General features: G+C 50.9%; 1 protein-coding gene across 3 annotated transcripts; it reads right to left on the bottom strand.

Annotated features, from left to right (window-relative positions):
* Positions 1–569: 569 nt before the first annotated feature.
* On the bottom strand, positions 570–21,040 carry FAM234A (family with sequence similarity 234 member A). 3 transcript variants are annotated; one of them, XM_064725596.1, is made up of 12 exons: positions 20,998–21,040; positions 14,356–14,658; positions 13,171–13,284; positions 12,856–13,044; positions 9,225–9,355; positions 6,089–6,221; positions 5,521–5,659; positions 5,089–5,229; positions 4,654–4,732; positions 4,075–4,227; positions 3,297–3,399; positions 570–3,149 (listed from the first exon to the last, which is right to left on the bottom strand). In XM_064725596.1, exons 2-12 carry the CDS (start codon positions 14,612–14,614, stop codon positions 2,938–2,940), a joined length of 1,653 nt encoding a protein of 550 aa, XP_064581666.1. In that variant the 5' UTR covers positions 14,615–14,658; positions 20,998–21,040; the 3' UTR covers positions 570–2,937. The 3 variants fall into 3 exon arrangements, with proteins under 3 accessions (XP_064581666.1, XP_064581667.1, XP_064581668.1); XM_064725597.1 differs by lacking the exon at positions 20,998–21,040 and adding an exon at positions 18,538–18,601; XM_064725598.1 differs by lacking the exon at positions 20,998–21,040 and adding an exon at positions 14,737–14,755.
* Positions 21,041–21,050: the final 10 nt, after the last annotated feature.

The raw sequence follows: 21,050 nt of genomic DNA, 5'->3' as shown, positions 1-21,050 counted from the left end.
AAGGGACAAGGAGGTGCCATCCTGGATCCCGGCTAGCACACACGGGAGGTTGGCATGCTGGGGGTGATCCTGCCCTGCCGCAGAGCCTGGCACAGAGCGAGGGGCATTCTCAGCTCCCTGCTGGGGCAGGGGAAGCTGCTGGAGCCCCGGTGCCAGGGTGGAGCTGGGCCCTGGGTGCAGTGACAGATGGCCCCGGCTCCAGGAGACAGCGCCCGCCACGCGTCTCCCTCCGGCTTGATCCAAATCCAAACCCTGGCATGAGATTTTCGTGCTGATGGACTGCAGAGGGAATCTGGGGTGTAAAACCAGGTCACAGAGCCCCGGGGGGGCAGGGACGGGCTGGCCCGGCCTCGTTATCTAACTGCAGCCTCTCTCCACGCGCTGCCTTCTCCCTTTTCCTGCTCCATCACCTGCCCGCAGCAGGACAGGGCAGCAGCTCAGCCATCCAAGCATCACCAGGACTCCTGGATCCCTCCCAAGGAAGGGGGTTCTGCCTTGAGGAGGTCACTCAAAGGGCTGACAAAAAATCCCAAATCCTGTGTAACCTCCGACATCAAAGCAGGGCACCATTTACAAACAATGCAAAAGAGGATTTATTGAAACCATTCTGGTTAGAGCGAGTCCTGTAGGGCACAATTTGCAATAAGTTAAAGAACCAAACCAAACAGTCTCAGTGTTAAAAACCACACCAACACATAACACAGTGATATAGCCATTGCCACCCAGCTGAGTTATTGAATCAAGGCACAAAGTCATTCATCAAATACTGCAAAAAGAAAAAAAAAAAACAATTACACAGGAAACAAGCTGGAAACAGACTGGTTTTGTTAAGAAGGTGCTGGTTTGGCACTGATGCGTTTAATTGAGCTGCCACAGCGAAATCTGCGTTTCCAAACTGTCCAGAAACATTTCTGGACAACTTAAAGCCAGGAAAGCTCCTCCAAGCTGAAAATCCAGCTCCCTTCAAGGAACATTCAGTGTGCCTATGGGAAGGTCAGGTCTGGGTAGGGATCTGAGGAGGGAGAGTGTGATGAGAACACAGCCCAGGCATTCCCCGTGCTCCCAGCCAGGGGAATCTCAGCAGGAAACAACCCAGACCCAGCACTCAGGCTGGGCTGCAGTGCCAGCCTGGGGTGCCCAGCCCTGTGCCCAGCCCTGTGCCCAGCCCCAGCTGGCCAAGGGCAGCCTCAGTGCAGCCCTCTCATGGCTGCAACACTGGCACAGACACAGGGGGGCTGTCAGGCCTAAAGAGCAAACCCAAGCTGGGGGACACAGCTGGGAAACCGCCCTGCACTCCTCAGAAAACAGCTGGGAAGAGAGGCAGAGGGGCAAGCCCAACATTTTGAGCCCAGGGTGCTCTGAAGGTTGTGGAGCATCTGCAGAGAGCACCCCTGGCTCCCTGCACAGCCACACACCCCAGGGCTGCTCCCTTCACTGCCCAGGGTGTGGGGCAGAGGGAGACAGGGCTGGGACAGGAGGTGCCCAGGCAGCCTGGGAGGGCTGGGGCTGTGCTCTGAGCTGGCACACTCAGCCCAGCAGTGGCTGAAGGGAGGAGCTGATGCCTGATGCTGCACATTCCCATCCTACAGTGTTTCTACACATCCCCCAGGGTCAGACTCAGCAAGGGAGGGAGGCACTGGCCAAACCCCCTCCAGCACTGCAGAGCCTGAGAGAGGTTATTTTTAGGTCTATTTTTTATTTTCAGGACTGAGTAGCTGGTTCAAAATGTTTTCAAGGCTCTGTTTCTACAGCCTGCACTGGCACCCATGAGGACAGGGCAGAGCAAACACCTCATGGTGCTGCATGGATCTCCAGGAGAAACATGGCATCTTCACACAGAAACCTGTCCCATCCCCTCAGGACAGCAGGCTGGGCAGGGAGGAGAGTGCTTGAGGATCCTCACCCAGCATCACTCCAATTCCAATGGCAGGGAGGCAGCACAGAGCTCCTGCCCTCCTCCTGGCAGCAGGAACAGTGCTTGGAGAAGGCTCCTCAGCAGCTGCAAGGCTGAGTGAGCAGGGTGCTGGCACTGCCAGGGCTTCCCACAGCAGCAATCCCAGCTCCAAGAAAAGGTTAAAGTGCAATTCTACTCAAGCCAGATCCTCTGGTTCCTTAAAGCTGGAGAGGTGGTGGTGGCACCTCCAGGGACAGCCAGCCTGGGCTCAGGGTGGATCTCTCACCACCTATAAGCAGGCTGAGGGAAGGGAGGAACATTGATGCATCCATCAGGTGGGAGACCAGCTCCCTCCTGGTGCCACCAACTCTGCACAGCCTGGCTGGAGAGGAAGCAGCAGAGGACACAGACACAGGCAGGCTGGTGACTGCAGAGCAGGACACATGGGGCTGTTCTTGGGAGAAAAGGCCATTTGCTAAGTAGGATGACACTTTAACCTGTGCTTTGCTGGCCCAAGTGACACCAGACACACCACAGCCATGGCTGGGGTCACCACAACACCCCCAAACTACAGAAGCAAATCCAGGAGAGGGTAATTGCAAATCAACTTACAGCCAAGCACCTCTCCCCAGCCAGGAGAGCTGACTCAGAAAGGAAATCTAACACCACACAGCAAACTCCACTTCCCAGACATCCAACTCCACTTCTCAGGCATCCCAGAAATCATCAATTCTGGCACCTCAGCAAGCACATGTTTTCCTCCAGAGACACTCCTGAGTCAGCAGAGTTCTGTGGGCACAGAGGGACGGAGGGGAAAGCCCTCCTCCCCGAGCTGATGACACTTCAGTGGTGGCCAAGCACTGAAGTCCCATCAGCTCTGAGGACGGACACAGCCTGGGTGTCCCTGGACACTGGGGGTGCTTCCCTGCCAGCCCCACTTTGGTTTGTGGATCAAGAAAGGCAGCTTGCCATGGGACTGCAGGCTCTGGGCTTGTTGAGAGCAGGGCTGCAGAGCAGGGCAGCCTCTCCTGCTCCCCTTCAGCTCAGTCTCGGCTCTGGAATCGCATCCTGTACAGGCGGTCCCGGATGTGCTGCTCCTCATCCCCGGGCGTGCGGCGCAGCCAGAGCACCCTGCTCACTGCCACATCCTCCTTCAGCTTCCTCTTCATCAGGGACACGGGGCCTGGCCCCTCACTGGGCTGGGGACCCCGCAGCAGCACATAGCAGGCGTGACGGCTGCGCTCGAACAGCGCCGCTGCAACAGGAGCACACAGAAACACAGCCTGAGCCTCCTGCGCCGGGCTGGCCACCACATCCACCTCCCCACAGGGACATGGAGGGACCAGGAGGGACCAGGGTCCTCCTGCAGCTCCTTCTGGAGGGCTGCAAGGAGAGGACTCACCAGTGAACGCGATGATTTGGTCAGTGCTGTTGCGGAGCTCCAAGACGACGTTAGTGTAGGAAGGGTGGAAAAGGTAGAGCTTCTGGAGAGGAGCTCTGGGTCTCTGCAACCAACAGGACACACACTCACACCTTATCCCAGAGACAGCAGCAGCACCAGGCTCAGCATTACTCACACCCAGCCAGACACTTGTCTGTGTCAGCCCAGCTCAGCCTGACCGATGCCATCAGGACAAGAGCTGGGATTTTGCTCACTGCTCTCCTTCCCACCCTGAGCTTCCTGCAAATAGCTGGCCTGTCTGCTGCAGGGAGCACACAGATTTCTGCCTCAGGGCTGGCAGAGCAAGCAAGGAAAGCAGAGGAAGTTCAGCTGGTGCTTCAGCAGCCTCTGAGACACAAACTGTCACCAGTGCTGCCTGTCACTGCCCTGAGCGCCCTGCAAGCAGCTGAGCTGTGCACTGAGGCTGCCTGAGGCTGCCTGGGGCACACAGAGGATATTCATGTGGCTCCCAGGGAAACAGCAGCAACTCCAGAGGTACCAGACCAGAAGCCTCCCACCTCACAGACAGTGCCACACCAAGGCAGGGCAGTGACTTTGCTCACAGAGCCACCAATTTCATTTTCTCTACATAACCAGGCTGAGGATGACAAAAGCTGCCAGTGCCACCACCACCTGCAGGGACACAGATCCCACACCCAGTGCATGAGGCTGCAGGGTCAGTGGGAATATCAGCACTGAGAAAGGGGTAACTGCACCCAATTCTGGCCCCAGCACTCACTGTGTCATTGCCTGGCTCCTGGAAGTCTCCCCACATGAGGAAGGCAGAGCGGTGATCTGCAGTGGGAAGGGTGGCTGGGCCAGGGCTCCCTGGCCCTGAGTTCAGCTTCAGCTCCCACTGGACTGCTCCAGATTCACTCTCAATAATCATAACCTAGCAGGGAAGAAAGAAAAGGAACTCATGACAAAGGCAGCTCACAAGCCATGAGAGAGAAGTCGGGTCAGCTGTCTCTCCTCACACTGTCTATGGGAACGAGTATGTGACACATGGGAAGATGGGGAAATATTTGAAGCAGAGCATCACAGAGATGTGAGACTGGGGTTGGCCATGTTAGAGAAAAATCACAAGTTCTGCAGCTACTTCAAGGGATTCAAAGTTCTGTCATTGAAGCCTCTTGCTGAGAAGAGAATTAAAGTGCCTGAGCTGGCTTCAATAACCTGTTGAAAGAGATCCTTTTGCAGCTTAAAGCTTCCTAAAATCAGCCAGAGGGAACACATCCCACCAACTGTCCTTGGCTCAATTCCTGCTTGAGCTGTGACATACAGAGAAATGGGAAGTTAAAAGGAAGGAATTTCAAACCTTCTTCCTGTTGGGTCCAATTTCACTCTCCAGGACGACACCATGGGCATCAGGTTTGTAGTAACCGAGCAGGGGCTCACTGAGGGAGAGAAAGAGCAGGGACAGACCTGAAGCCACCCTCATGGTTGGGCACACTTTGCTTTCCCAGCTGCCTCCATCCTCCCACACCTGCCCTGCTAAGAGACTTGACTGCTTACCATGGGGTTGGCCTGGTACCACCCCAGCTCTGGGCCCAGCCACATCACAGCAGGCACAAAATGAGCAAGCCAAGCTCTGAGCTCCTCCCTCCTGAAGCAGCTCCCAGCATTTGAGGGAACACAACACAATAAGCAAGATCAAGATATGACCCAGGCAAAAAAAGAATTGCATCTGCCAGGACATTGCTGCGGCTGGGAACCTGGAAATGCCACATCCAGCCCACAGTGAGAACACTACCTCAAAACACGGGACACATTGAGGGTCCACACAGTGTGGAGATCCTTTGTGCTGATCAGTTTGGCCATCTCTGAGTCCACAACCAAGAAGTTGTCCCGTGAGTGCCCAGGAACTTTTGTCAGGTAGCGAATGTCTTCAAAGCTGAACAAGGACAGAGAAATGATTAAGCTTTCTAGGCCATGGATGGTTTTACTGTGAGGTTTGGAGATTCTGCCCTGCACAGTAAATCCAAATAGGAAACCCCAATGTGCTTTCTCTGCTTTTCTGTAAATCCCTGATGAAGCCATTGACACCAACCCTTGTCCTGGGAACTCTGGATGTGCTCCTAGTCCAAAAACCACATAGCCAGGAGAGAACAAAGTCCCACCAGGCCATCCTGTCAGGAACACCAGCCCCCCACACTCCACCAGCCTCCAAGACATAACCTCACACCTGAGAGGGGATAAGAGGTGTGTGGCATGGTCAATGTTCTTCTCCAAGTGAGAATCCAGCTGGAAGCTGGGAAGTTTAACTTCCACCCCAACTACTGTACTGCACAGATCTTTCAGGGAATATGCATAGACAGACTTCTCTGTAGAAAAAAAAGAAAAAAAAAGACAAGAATGAGAGAGATGAGAGAGATAAGTTATCCTGCCCTTGCTCTGAACTCTATGATTTTCCAGATCTGTCAGATCATCATAGAGTTGTAGTGGTATTTTGAGACTCAAGCCTGCTATTGAATGCTTTTAACATTTTATCTGTTCATAATCCAAGTGTTCCACAGTAATCATTTGCTATAAATGACTGCCTAATCCTTTCATGCTTGACATTTGTTAAATAAAATCACTACAGTACATAACAAACTGCAGTTTAAGCAGAAGCCCCCCCCGAACAGCTCTCTGACTAGGTGAAAGCTCCACACAGCTTGTAAGAATGCAAACCACACTGTCAGATGATGTTTACTAGCCCTGATCTCAGCTACAATCCCTCTTGCAGACTGAATTCCCCAGCAGAGCTGTACCTGTGTAGAAAAGGAAGTAGGAGGAGGAGGAGTGCAGCTGCAGCCGGACGTGGCGAGCGGCGCCATCCACCCTCAGGCTGCCCGTGGAGCCAAGCTGCTGGCCAGTTTTTCCTGAATAGATGGAGACCTTCACCTGCACAGGGGAGGGATTACAGACAACAAGCAACAAGGTTAAAGCTGGTACCAAACAGCAACTGAATGGGAGCAGCACAGGCTTGGATGGGAAGTCTCTCCCTGGTTTTGGAGGAGCGGGCGGGAGTTTGGTGACAGAATTCTTCTCTGCTCTGAATTCTTCTGCAAGTTTGAAAACCACTTCCAGCACAGCCAGCTGCTCTGAGAATTTGCTACCCCTGTCACCCACCCTCCATACAGACTGGGACTGTGGAACAGAGCCCCAGCTCTGTAAGGACAGCAAAGATCCATGCAAGCCTAAGATGGAGATGACCTAATGTCAGCAACAACGCAGCACATGGACATGGGAAACTTGGCTTCACGTGGCAGCTCTGCCAAATGCTTTAACTGCCCTAATCTACTCCTCCTTAGGCTCATGTGAGTCCAAGAAGATAAAAGAGCTGAAAGGTTTCTTTCTATTCTTTGTGCAGGGTAACAAAATCCACAAAAAACACTTCACTCAGGAGAATAAAGGTTAAAGTCAGGATCAGATTTAAATATCTGAGCAACAGTCAGAGTCCAGGGAGTGCAATGGACTTTAGGGACAAATGAAACATCTGACCAGGAGAAATAGCATCCATCAGAGATGCTGAGTCAGGCAGGAACCCTGCCCTCTACCTTGAGAGGGAGGGACTGGAAAGCAAAGGAAATCCAAAGCAAATCTGGAGAGTCTGGCAGGTGAAAAAGAGAGAACAATAACACGGCTGGAGAGGGAAAACAACACATCGACCAGCTATTCCCAGCCTCCTGCACTGGGAGGAGACACACACCAGCTCTGGCAGGTCAGCTGCACCTTTACTGCTCCAGAGGCTGCCCTGGGACAGGGACAGCCAGGGGTATTTATTTACACAGGGACAGAGAAACACAACAATTTCCTTGCTGCACTGCCAACCCCTCTGTGTTGCCACAGGAGATGGATCCCAAAAACCATCACATTTTCTGGGATGTGTTTGTGCTGAAGCTTGCAGCAGGGAGGGGTCAGTGGGACTCTCTGGAAATGCTGCACACAGACCCTTCCACAGACTGCTCACAGCTCTGTCCTTTCAATGGGATCAATGGGATCTTCTGGAAATGCTGCCCTCTCACCCCCTGCACACAAACCCTTCCACAGACTGCTCACAGCTTCTCCTTTCAATGGGATCAATGGGATCCTCTGGAAATGCTGCCCTCTCACCCCCTGCACACAAACCCTTCCACAGACTGCTCACAGCTTCTCCTTTCAGCTGCAGCCCTTGATAACAGCAAAGCTCCTCCACTTGAGTGCTGAATCTCCCTCCTGACCAGCCCTTCCCAAGCTGCAGATCTCCACTCCAGCTCCTGCATTTGCGTGATTCTCAAAAGAGAACATACTTTTCCTTAAGTTGGGGAAGTGCTTGCCAAATCCAGAGGGAGGAAGGGATTTCATACCAAGATAGCAAGAGAGCTAAAATGGAAAACAGATCAAAAGGCAGCCTTGCAGAACAGAGGCTACATTCAAACTTTTCTTGGCTGCCAAAGATTAAAAAAACAAAGTCTTGAGATAACTGGGATAGCAAAAGCGAGGAGGAAAGAAAACAGAGAGAACTGTAGGAGGTGGAAAAGATGGAATTTCTGATGACTCTGGCAACAACAATGCCCTGGACAGCAAAACCCTATTTTCTTATGGAGGACATTGGCCAAGAAAGCCAAGAAAGCACCTGGCTTGTATCAGCCAGGGTGGCCAGCAGGGCCAAGGAAATGCTTCTGCCCTGGTACTGGGCATTGGTGAGGCCACACCTGACTGCTGTGCCCAGTTCTGGGCCACTCAATTCCAAAAGGACACTGAGGTGCTGGAGCAGGTCCAGGGAAGGGAACAGAGCTGGGGAAGGGTCTGAGGTGGAACTGAGGGTGCTGTGGGGACTCAGCCTGGAGAAAAGGAGCTCAGTGGGGACCTCCTCTCTCTCCACAACTCCCTGACAGGAGGGGGCAGCCAGGTGGGAGTCAGGCTTTGCTCACAGGGAAAAAGAGACAGGACAGGGTGAAATGGCCTCAAGCTGTGCCAGGGGAGGTTCAGGTTGGACACCAGGAGGAATTTCTTCCCAGAAAGGGTTGTTAAACATTGGAAGAGACAGCCCAGTGAGGGGGTGGAGTCACCACTGTGGGAGGTGTCCCAGGAAAGCCTGGAGGTGGCACTCAGTGCTCTGGGGTGGTGACAAGGAGGGGATTGGTCACAGGTTGGACTCAATGACCTCAGAGGTCTTTTCCAACCTTAATGACTCTATGGCTCTGTTATGAGGACATGGGGCTCCCACTGCTCCCATCAGACCCAGAGGGAGCTGGAATTTGTGTGCTTTGAACAGGACACACTGGGCATGCAGACAATGCTGTGCCACTCCATCATGGATGGAGATGTTTTAGCAGAAAAACTGCTCTGGGTACATGACTTTCCCCTCTCAGAAATGGGAGCAGCAACATTTGGAGGGAGATAACACCACCAGCAGCTGTTCCACTAAATGAACTCAGATTAACCAGCACAGTGACGCTGGGAAGAGCAGTGCAAAGCAGACCACAGGCACAGAGAGGGAAGGGATCAGAAAAGGGCAGTGCTGGTACAAAAGCACTGACTGTCAGCTGTGCTTTGATCTAAGAGCCAAAGCTGTCAGGGTTTGTTCACTTCCACTTCTCTAAGCAGAGAAGCAGAAAACTGCAAGCTCATCTTGCCCCAGCTCACTCCCCAGACAGCACAGGAACATGCAGTGAGGAGAGCACACTGAAAAGGGGGAGGGATTACTGCCCAGCTCTTTGATTTATTGCATTTTTTTAAACCATAAAACACTTGTCTTGATTTGGGAGCACATCTCTGGAGGGTGAGAGAGAACCCACCCCAAACCCACAGAAACCAGAGGCCTCTGGACACTTCCTCTGAGACTACAAGGTGCAAATAAACAGCATTCCTGCCATCCTCTGTGGCAGCCACCAGGCTTATCAGAGCTTCAGGATGACATACCTGGCCTTCTTTAGTAATAAAGATCATCAGGTCCTGAACTTTATCATTATCCACATCTGGAATCACTGATAAAGGAGTCAGCACAGTGTAATTAGCTCCAAAGTCACGGGATTGCCTCCACAGAACTTCCCCTGGAACACAGTGGGAAACAGTCATTAAAAGGCATCTTAGGCTGAAAGGTTATTACTGCTCCTGTCCAGCCCATCAGCACCACAAACCAGCCACATTTATGCTGATCATGGGGTACTTCCTTGCTTTTCTGCATTCCCAATGAATCCCAGTATCCACAGTTTCCTCTGACATTGGAAAGCAATCCCAGCTGCCAGCAGGAATGCACCCAAACACCCTGGCACAAAGAACAGCTTGCCTCCCTTGTGCCTTTGGTTAACAAGCTTCCCAGCACGTTCATGGCAGGGAAAAGCCTTTGCTGTGATCTAAATCCCTGCTGCTGTGCACTTAAATCTGCACAGACATTTTGAGACCATAAAGCAGCTGAATTCTGACCAGGGCTGCTGCAACTCCTGGCAGAACCTTCTTTGCTGCAACTTGCCTCCTGCAGATGTTCCTGCAGATGTTTCCCCACTGACATGACCAGCCCCAGCTCAGGCCACATCCCACCTCTCCCTTGTCTGAAGAACACACACCCCCCAAACTTATTTGTACACTGAGATAACAAAAGATTTGTTTTTTAACAAACAGGGGGGTGGCTGGTGTGGGTTTCTCTTCAACAGCTCCAGAGCAGTTGAGTGGCTCTATCCATCCAGTGCCCACAGCTGTGGGCCACTTTCCAGTCACTGCCCAGTGGAATTTGCAGTGGAATCTGGCAGGGAGGACACTGCTGGGGGATTTTCTTTCTAATGAACATTTCAGTGTCTGATTAGGTGCTCCCAGGGCAAATGTTTACCCTCCCCTTTACCCAGCATCACACACAGCAATTATCATTTCAGGAATGCAAAGTAATCATCTGCTCTTTGTCAGGAAGGCAGCTGGACTGAAAGCCGAGGAATTACTACTTGATGCTGTCTGCAATAATTTAAGGCAGGCTGTATTTCTAGTAGAATTGCTCCAAAGCTTTTACTGCAAAGCTGAAAAAACCACTTGGATTTGTTACTATGACAACAGATGTGAAGTGAAGAGAGCAGATTTCCTGGTTTCCTTAGGAAATCATGGCAAGGCAGAGAATTTTGCCCTCGAAGAAAATAAGCAGGAAAAAGAAAGAATTGAAGTTTTAAATTACCACATTCTAGCTCCAGGACTGTCCAAAGGTACAAGAGTAAGACCATGCTAATGAAATTCACTTGTCAGTGAATTTCTAGGCTCTAATTTTCCAGGATCTAATCTTGGGTGGTTAGACAGCTGACAGAGTTTGGGAGAAAATATCTTATTCTCTTAAAAGAACAGTCTGAGTCAGGAGAAACAGGTGACAGTGAGCTGGATTCAACACCAAGCATTTGAGAGGTTTTTCATGCTGTAAGCCAGCCCAGAGGGAGCAGAGGAAGCAGGAGATGGGACTGTCATCCCTGACATCTGCAGTGCCTCCTCAGAGCCCAGGGTCACTGCTAGAGGAGCCAAGATGGAAATCAGGCAAGTGCCCAGACTGCAAATCTAACCTGGGTGAAAGGGCTGGGGTTTTTTTGGTCGGGAAGGAATAATAAAATCAGAACTCAGAAGACTGAGCTCAGCTCTCACTTCAATCAGATGCAGAGACTTTTCTCCCTGTCAGATTTCTCCAGGTTGGAGTTCTGGTTTGTTTATTTAGTGGTTTCTCAGACAGAAGCAGTTCCATCATCTGATCATCATGGTGCCCTTTCTGCCCAATCCCTCAGGAGACCAGAACCACCCACAGGGCTCACTGTTCAGGCTGCTGGAGGATCAGATGAAGAAAGAAGATGTAACAAAACTCTTACTCCTGTCCTCTTTCCTGAGACTCTCCCTCAGGCTATGGCAGAGATGGAATAATGAACAGCTACAAAGACTTTTGCTTTGACCTGGAACAGTTAATCTTAAGCTCCTATGTGTCCCAGTTTGCTGGGAAGATAAACATGCAGGAATGTTAGATGTCCCACACAAACAGGAGCATGCCCTCCTACACTTCCCTTCCTGCCCACTCTGGTCACTCCTTGTGGCAATGAAGAAAGCAGGACTTAGAACAACTTCAACTGATAAAAAAGCCACTAACTTTATCAGCATTTAAAGATCAAAACCACATCAGACACATTCAGATGATAATCTGCCTATCTCTCCTTCAATCTTCCTACAGGCAGGGGCTAGACAGCCTGAGAGCCCTGGAATCTCACCAAATCCTCCACGATGATGAATCATTAACAGCTAAAGATTGTGCTGGCTACTGTTTTTAGCACACTGTGATGTAAGTTAGACTTTGCTTCTTTGAATACATTTAGCCTATTTAAATACATTTTATTCTGCTCTGCCCTCCTAACCCCCAGTCAGCTAAGCTCAGAAACCATTTTTAACCTACTTAATAGCAAAAAGGCATTAAATACATAAACTCCTGGGTTACTCACTTTTCTGATGCATTTTTTCCTCTCTTGCTTTGAAGTTATCTATGGAATGTTTTCTTCCCTGTATTGCTGTGACCTGTAGCTTAGCCTGGCTCCTCTCCACGCTTGCCTTTATGGCTGTCTTTAGTTACAAGCCTTTGGCTCCACAGCCAACTTTCTACACTTTGACCTGAATGTACCTACTTCATTAATAGTCTAAAAATAACCTGTGCTAAAGCCTACACATGAGGGAAATGGTGATAAGAGGTCTCTGCTGGTACAGAAACTTTCTAGCTCTGTGTGTATCTACACTTCCATCTATACACTAGAAATTAAAAGCTACACCTGATTCTCCTCAGATTCCTTAGAGCTGTACCTCCTGCTATTCTTTATTCCAAATTTTGGAAAACAGGATGTGATACAAAGAATGGCATCCTAGGGAGAATATATATTGTTTAGACCTTTGAAAGAGTGACCTCCAAGATGGAAATGTATTTTAGGCCTCACCAGCAAGGAGGGTTCAAGGTGCAGCAGATGATCACTGTTCCTAAAGTAGTGCAGGCACTCCTTACCCCCACCCACGTTAGGCAAGATGATGATGATGAATTTCTCCACCTCTAAGTTTAGAAAGGAAGAAACCTTTCCAGAGGAACTAGGCAGAATTGTAGACTACTGAAACAGCCTGGCAAACACTTATCCTAAGTGCTCTCCTTGACAACTTTAAAGTCATAAATGCCTGGAACTCCCACTCCTCCTGCCACAGCAGGCACTCCTGGCACGCACACACAAATAACTGGGAAACGCTGCAGGTGCAGTTTGTGCCTAACCCTGGGGAGCATAAAGTAACACAGCTAGTGACTGCTCCAACTGCTTCAAAAGCTCTTGGAACACTGCTCTTATGAAACAGTGGCTGGCACAAACCCCCAGCAAACCTTTGGAACAGCGAGGCTGAGAGCACGCGCTCCTCAACGCCCAGCAAGCAGCTCTGGCAAGGCTTCCAAACAATAAATAAATCCCCAGTGCCATGTTCTTCATGTTCATGTCACACTGACATCCCTCCTGGAGGCCACCAGGTGAGGAAAGCAAGTGGCCCAAGCCCTGTGTGGCAGCAGGGCTCTGCTGGCACTCACCTGTGTTCAGGCTGACTGCTGTAAGGGACAGTGGCCTCTCCACCACGATGCAGCCCGGGGTCGCTGCTGTGCCCAGCTGCTGGATGTCACACTGCAGCCACTGCACCTCCTCTGCAGCTGGGCTCTCCCAGAGCACGCTGCCATTCCTGCCAGACACTGCAGCGACGAAGGCACAGGGAGATGGCAGCCCTGGGGACAAGAGGGGTCAGAGGGAGCTGCCCCTGCACCACCCAGGAGCTGGGACTCAGCCAGCTCCTCTCCCCAGCCCCTCACTGGAGCTGGAAGAGAAAGGACAGCCCTCTGTGCATCAGGTACCTTCATCCAGACAGGACACGTTGAATCTGCTGCTGTCGCCAGATTTGAATGCAAAGAGCACATCTTGTACTTTGTCTTCACTCACATCTGCTATAGCAAGGAACGGGTAGGGCACTGCAAGAGAACACAAGCCAGGCTCTGGTGAGGATTTCCTTAGCCCACAGCAGAGAAAGTTGGAGCAAAACACAAATTCCTAGAGACCTACTCACTGTCTCCATCCTGGACAGTGTAACATCAGGACAAATTGGCTTTTATATGAAAAAAAAATCATGTACACAAGTACCAAGGACAGGAAGTTAGTGCCAAACAATTTTTTCAATTTGCTGTTCCCCAGAGGATGTCTTTTTTAAGAGGCAAGCAGCCAGAATTTGAACTATGCTGAACAAAGAACAACTGTGATCTTGGAGTGGGGCTGGTATTCTCAAAGCATAAGGAAGCCCCACCCAAGCCCCACAAAACCCAGATACTCCATATTTTTAGCAGCTAAAAGCAGTTTTCCTAAGCTCAGAGTAGCAGCACCTGGGGTGTCTGCAGCACCACACACAGCTCAGTCCCTGCTGTGAGCACTATCTCTGCATTTACAGCACATCCAGCACAACCTACTGCACACAAGATTAAAGAAAAGCTCTCCCAGAAACGACTGCAGAGCCACTGGGGAGCAGGACCCAGGCTGAAGGGCCAACTAAAGCAACCAGAATAAAAATAGCTGTGATAACTACAGAGCAATTTATTAAAAAAACAAGATGGAATTATTCCTTTTCCCTTCATGTTGGCTATGGGGAAAAGGGAGAAAGTCAAAGTGACAGAGGAAAAATGTCTAATTGCCTCCAACCTCAGCTTGAACTCCAAAGGAACATTTTAAAGAGCAAGTTTCAACAGAGGTCTTTTCCCAGATTCGCTTTCTCTCTTTTTTTTTTTTTTTTTTCTGTGATTGAGGCCACCCTGCTACCTTGTTACCACTTCAGAGCAGAATTTAATTTCTCCACCAGGTCCTGTAAACACCTCCTGGAAGGCCACTCCAATTATGATGGGCCATTGCTTATCCAGGTCAGGTATTCACAGCTGTGGCTCCCAAGGGCTGCATCCCTGCAGGTCTGTGCTTAGGCAGAGGCCCACAACCCAAATCCAAGGCACAGAAAGGAAAAGGACTCTAGGTAAGTATTTATCCTGCTGCAGCAAGCTCACCTGTTTTGTTGTAGTATTGGAACCATGTTCTTTCTGAAACTGGCCTCTCTGGGCAGGGAATGATGAAGGAGAAAGCAAACACAATGATGAGGCAGAGGAAGAGGGAGATGAAGAAGGCAGCAGTGCGCCAGCGGGACAGCCGGGACAGCCCCGAGGACTTGACAATCCTCCTCTCCACGCAGTGCTCATGGTTCTCCTGAGCTTTCACATCCTCTGTCTTCAGAGGGTGGATCTCAGCTTCTGAGTCCTTGTTATCCATCACAGCTCACTCATGGGTGTTCACACACCCTTCTCCCCCTTCACCTGCAACAATGGAAAAAGAAGTTAAAACACATTTTAAGATATATTTTAAAAACACCAATTTAAATATTCTGTTACTACCTGATATTCACACTGGAAAGATTTCATGGGAGGTGAGCACAGCAGTGCACTGTCACAGAGCTGCATACAACACACTGCTGGTGCTGGAGGTCTCCCACACAGAGAGCTCATGGAATGCAGGAACAGCATCAATTCTTCCCCAGAGGAGGAAATCAGCTCTGCTGGAGCTGGACAAAGAAGGCTACAGAGCCCACACAGAAAGGACTGGCTGGTCTGCAGGTCTCCCTAAGAGAAACACCCCAAAAGCTCCTTTTGTTGCAAAGACTTGTTGCCACCTCCGGTGTATGTCAGCCTGGCTCCCAGCTGGAGAGGTGAAAGGAAACACTTGTGACCTTTATATCCCAACATAAGGCTGCTCCCCACTGTAATGTGCACTTGAGCTTCCCCAGAGGGAGAGAAACAAACACCAGAGTTCTCTGTATAGGAGCAAAGCAAAGCTCTTCAACACCTGCTTACATGAGAAACCACTGGGTAAGTTCAGCAACCCAGCCCTGCAGAAGGCAAAAGAGTGATGATTTCCCTCCCCAAAGAAAAAACAAGGCAGGAGCTGAGACTAAAATCAGGCAAATCTGATTTCATCACACTGGAAGAGTTAACAACTGCTATTTTAGCTTCTCCTGCTATAAATCATAACCTTGGGCTACAACTAAAATAAACAGAGGGGTTCTGTGCTAATTTGCTATAAAAAGTGGGGGAAAGAGTCCTAGTGAGTTAGAGGAGCCTGTAAGTCATTAGCCACAACAACAGTAAAAATCCATGTTTTACACAGATTCTCTGATAGTGCTTCTTTAAAAAAAATACCACAAGGGAAGAAATAAAGAATAACACATTCCAGCAGGCTTGGAAAAAGCTGCTTGACAGTGTTATGAAAAGTTATATCAGAGCAAATAACCACGACAACCAAGCCAATTTTCCATGACTGTGCCCCAGCAGTCACGTGTCTGGGTTGTCCACTGCAGCCATTTACTTCCCCAGCAGAAAAGAGCTTTAAAGTCAGCACCAACACAGGGCAGAGCATGGGATTTCAACAGCAACAGGGCTCATGTGTCTCACGTTTCTACCCAAGCTCATTTACAGGTTCTGTGAAACACAAGATGAGTCACCCTGGAGAGGCTCTGTGTGGCTGCCCAGGCTGTCCCTGTCCCACTGCAGAGGCTTCTTCTCTTCTGGGTACAAATCACAGGGGGACAGATCCATGGCAAGGCAGCCCTGAGGCACAGAATCAGCAGATCAGCCTGGCACTGCCAACCCCTTAACCTCAGAGCCTGCTGGACTTAAAAGCTCTTACTCCCACCTGAGCACTCTGGCATTTGTTCTACATCAAGTACAGGATCTCACTCCAGATAATTTAATTCAACCTGCACAATACTATGCAAACAAATCAATAATGCAGAAGTTGCATCTTGTTCCAAAGATCTTCCTTCAAGGACTTCATCTGCCCTTCTCATCAGCCCACCAGGCACACCAGGGACAGCTACAGGAGCCTGGCTGTTCCCAGACCAACAGCAGGCACCTGATGGGTGGGAAGGCTCCAGATGGAAAGGGGAACAGCAGATCAAGAGGTGCTTTCAGCCTTTGAGCTGAGCATTGCTCCTTTAGTGCACCAGGCCTTGAGCAGGTTCAAGGTGCAAGACTCCAGGCTCAGGTGAGCAAATGATTTACTGGCAAGGAGCAGCCACGGCCACAGAGATGGGGACAGTGGCAGGAGTGAGTTCTGTGACCTCCCCTGTGCTGGGGCAGCTGGCTCGTGTGTCCCTGCATCTCCAGCAGATGGAGAGGGGAAACTTCTCACAGCCAGCACCCACAGCATGGGCTGCAACAGGGCTCCAGCACAATCCCACCAGCCTCTCCAGCAGAACCTCCACAGCCTCCCAGTACAGAGCTGGGAAAGATCCAGTGTCGCAGACATCCTTTTCACTAAAAATCCTTTCTTTAGGATTTTCCCTTCTAGGAAGCTGAGGCCCCAGAAAATAAATGTAAACAACGGTTATCTGCTGCTGTGGAATGCAACAGGTGCATCTGTGATTGGCCCATCTTGGATGTTTACAATTAATGGCCAATCAAGGACTGAGCTCTCTCGGACAGAGTCGGAGAGAGCTCCTTTGTTTTCATTCTTTTCTATTCTATTCTTAGCTTAGCTAGCTTCTGAGAATTTTTCTTTCTTTTCTTTTTAGTATAGTCATAATGTAGTATATATATAATAAAATAATAAATCAAGCCTTCTGATCATGGAATCAACATTCTCGCCTCTCTCTCATCCTGCAAACCCTTGGGACCACGGTCACAATCCAGGGCATATCAGCACCCACGAGACTTCCCAAAAGGAACCAAGCCCAGGTTTCTCCCTTCTCTGTCCAAAAGGGACACCACCTAACACAGCACTGATGGCATCTTTTTATGACTCACTATAAATCTCAGCACTGTCATCTAGCCTGGGATGAGAACACTGAAAAAGCAGTAATTATCCTGACAGCCCCAGTAATTCCCCTCTTTTCTGCAGTGATGACCCCACAGAGCCACCGAGCACAAAGAGCCCTCAATGCCTTTAAAGCAATTCTCTCTCTTTTCTTGCAGGGTTTGAATAATGCCCTCTGCACCCCTGCCAGAGCAGAGGCAGTGCCAGAACGAGGACCACGAAGGTCAATGGCCAAGACTCAAACAATGCAGGAAATCCCAGTGCCTGTGCTGCCAAAGTACATGCTGGCAGCATGGGGAATGGCCTGAGCTCCACAACAAAGGGGGCTGCTAATCAGTTTAATTGAAGACAAGCAGAAAATGATAGTGTGCATCTGAGATGGTTTTACCGTCCTCTAGCAGCTGACATCTTGTCTCCTGCTGGAAGAGGACACAAAATAACTCAGCTGGGAAGTTCAACACATTCCTTTCAGGGGAGCAGAAAGGGACAGGATTCTGTGTTGCTGCAGTGTGACAACACACCACCTGCAGCAGATCTGGGGACAGGAGAAAACATGGGAGAAAGACCTTGTAGAAGGAGAAATAATTAGAAAACACATGTGACAAACCCAAACTGAAGCCACACAGTGCCAGGATGTGCATCTCAGACTCAGCTTTAAATGTTGCTTCCCCCAGCCCAAGCTGAGGAGGAACAATCACCCCTTCCTGTACCACAGTAACAACAGGGACAGGACAAACACAGCTGTACTCACCTCCACTGTCCTGTTTCCTGCAGCCACAGTGCAGATTTACAGATCTGATCTGCCGCAAACCAGAGACTTTTGCACAGCTAAACCCAAGGGACAAAGCACCAGCAGCAGTCAGACAGAACTGCCTGACAAGCACAGAGAACCACAGACAGTCAGGTGGATGGAGACTGGTGACAGAAATCATTTAAGGATCCGTGCATTGGAAAGGTTTAATTCAGTTTCCACTCATAACACACCAAACCACAGCATCTGGAATGTCACCAGGCACCAGCTCTTCCCAGAAAATTTCTAGCAATATACTGTAACTTAGATTTGATGTTCAACACATTTTTGTCTTCCACAGAATGATGAAATCAGGTACTGGCTGGACATTTTAGGAACACAAACACAGCATTTGGCTGGTTTGGTTCTGTCTGGTTGGTTAGTTCAAGCACCTCAGAGGTTTCCTTCAGGTCAGCCAGAAATTGTTGAAGCCCCAAGCTGCAATCAATAAAGACAAACCAGCCAAGCTTTGCTCTGAATAGGATGCAACATTCCCATCACAGCTATTTTCCATGAGCAGGCTGTTGGGGTTTGATCCCATGCACACTGTGACACTGCAGCAAACTCACTGGCTGTGACATTCAGTCACACTCACCTGCTGTGACATTCAGCCTCAGGTCATTTGTTCCTTTTCCTGCAGTCCCACTTACATCAGGACAAGAAGAAATAACATGTAAGAGTTCCCAAAACCAGCTTTGCTCTCCCAGAGGCACTCAGGCTGCATGCTGCACTCAAACTTATCATTTTGCTGGGTCATCTGCAGCTCACAGCTCCCTCCTGACAGCAGGTCACAGCCAGGGCTGGCTGGGGACACTGACCTGAGGAGACCATCCCTGTGTGACACTGGGACACCTCTGCTCCTGGCATGGCCCTAAGGCCTTTCTAAGGACACAGCTTGTAATCCAAACCCCACCAACGAGACTGGTGTGGCCCTGGCACAGATTTTCCAGAGAATCTGTGGCTGCTCCATCCCTGCAAGTGTCCAAGGCTGGGCTGGACAGGGCTTGGAGCAGCCTGGGATAGTGCAGGGTGTCCCTGCCCATGGCAGGGGTGGGATGAGATGAACTTTCCAAATCAAACCATTCTGGGATTCTCCTGCTGGAGCTGCCCTCAGGTTCTTCTGAAATGCCATTTAACTCTCCAGTGCAGACACAGCACACACCACAGAGCACTCACAGCAAGGCAATCAGACACTCCTCCAGAGCACAACATCTGTCATTTGTGGGAGAAAATTCTTATCCAGGGCAGTTTTCACTACAGACAGGAGCTCACATACAGAAACTCAAACTGTTCAGGGAAGAGCAAAACAAAACCCAGCACTATTTCCATGACAGCAATGAGAAGATCAAAATTCTCAGATGAAGAACAGCATTGAAGCTGCATGGGACTGATTACAGGTCAGGCCAGTAATAACAACTGTGCTGAAGAAACAGCAGCCATTTATCATCCCTGGGCTTGCAAGCTCCACTGCACCCAAGCCACTCCTCTCACCAAGTGTTGCAGATCCAGTGTGCCAACTCCAAAGGCAGCTGTCAGTGGGGTGCTTGAATCTCCCAAATCACAGACACCCCCAATTCTCATTGAGACACCCCCACATCACCCCCAGGGCACCCCTTGCTCAGAAGCACAGTGACACCCCTCACTGCCAGAGACTGAGCACACAAGGGACTCTGCAGAGATCTCTGTGCATGAAAACTCCCTGGAATTTGGTCATTTCATGTGGATTTATTCAAAAGACAAAAAAAGTACCTTTTTTAGGTGGGGCACTCACTCCACAGGTCAGAATTCCGTGCTGCCTCCTGCACAGCCTGGAGAGATTTATGGCAGGGTGAAAGGAGTGTTCAAAGGCCAGGTTGGATGGGGCTTGGAGCAACCTGGTCTATGGGGCAAGATAATCTTTATGGTCCCTTTAACCAAAACCACTCCATGATTCCATGAAACAACAGCCTTCCTCCACATGCTGCTGTCCTTCACAGCCACCTTCAAGAGAAACCACTTTTCTTCCCCCAGAAATGGAATTTTTCTTTCTGTCACTTACACACAGAGCAGAGCTCCCTCATCACACTCCCATCCCTGGGGAGCCCCTGAGCTGCACGGGCAGCCCAATCCTGCCCTGGTACAGGGAAGGGCTGGCTCCAGTCCCTCCCTGCAGGACAGGCTGCCTCTCTCTCTCCCAGCTGTTACACAAGACATTTCTGCCTTACAAAATGAAGAGAAAAGGCTGGAAATGAGGTTGGAGTTGAACATATTGCAGTGTCTTTCTTAGGGCAAGAATCCCTGTAATTCACACCTGCAAACCAGGATTGGGGGCTCCTGAGGGAAAGAGGAACAGGGCTTTCACCCTGTCCAGGAGGAGACCATGGCTGTGCTGGGCACTGCAGAGGTGAGGGGCTCACTCTGAACCCTGTCCCAGAGGAGATTTTGGCTGTGCTGGGCACTGCAGAGGTGAGGGGCTCGCTCTGAACCCTGTCCCAGAGGAGATTTTGGCTGTGCTGGGCACTGCAGAGGTGAGGGGCTCGCTCTTGCTCTGACTGAAGCCCAGCCCCGCAGTCCCAGCGGCTGCGTCAGCAGCTCCCCAGGAGCCCTCAGAGCCGCCAGCCCCGGGATAAAGGAGTTCGGATCACAGGGAGCACCTTGGGCTTTGGAAGAAAGGATTGAATTCTTTCCCAGGCTTCTCGCTGTGGTGTGAGGGCACTTCTGGAGCTCTCAAGGAGAACAGTAAACCCTGCTGAGCCGGTAGGGCAGGCCCAGGCCGGGCTGCAAGCGCTGCCAGCCGCGGGCTCTCACCGCCCGGCCCCGGCCCCAGCACCGAGCCCAGCGCTGCCGCTGCCGGCCCCACGCTCCCGGAGCCGGCGGCAGCGCGCGGGCAGTGGGGACGCTTCGGGAGCCGGCTCCGTTCCCGAACGCGCGGTGCCAGCGCGGGGACATTGCCCGGGGACATTGCCGTGCTCTCAGTGCGCCCCCACGGAGGCGCCGGGAGCCCACGGTGCGGCGGGAGCGGCCAAGGGCAGCCCCGGGTCCCCCCCGGCCCCCGCCCGCCCCGCTCCGCACTCACCCCGCGTCGCCGCCGCCGCCGCCGTCACTTCCGCCTCCATCCCCGCCCCGCCC

This window comes from Zonotrichia leucophrys, chromosome 14 (genome assembly GCF_028769735.1).
Source record: "Zonotrichia leucophrys gambelii isolate GWCS_2022_RI chromosome 14, RI_Zleu_2.0, whole genome shotgun sequence".
NCBI classification, from domain to species: Eukaryota; Metazoa; Chordata; class Aves; order Passeriformes; family Passerellidae; genus Zonotrichia; species Zonotrichia leucophrys.
This window is presented reverse-complemented; position numbering and strand designations above follow the sequence as displayed.

What these genes read in the sequence shown, in the direction of transcription:
- FAM234A (XM_064725596.1), bottom strand. Translation starts at nt 14,614, where the DNA reads ATGGATAACAAGGACTCAGAAGCTGAGATCCACCCTCTGAAGACAGAG. An exon ending in CTACTTCCTTTTCTACACAG is followed by an intron (nt 5,660 to 6,088) that starts GTACAGCTCTGC and finishes TTTTTTCTACAG; the next exon opens with AGAAGTCTGTCTATGCATAT. An exon ending in AATGTGTCCCGTGTTTTGAG is followed by an intron (nt 4,733 to 5,088) that starts GTAGTGTTCTCA and finishes TCTCTCCCTCAG; the next exon opens with TGAGCCCCTGCTCGGTTACT.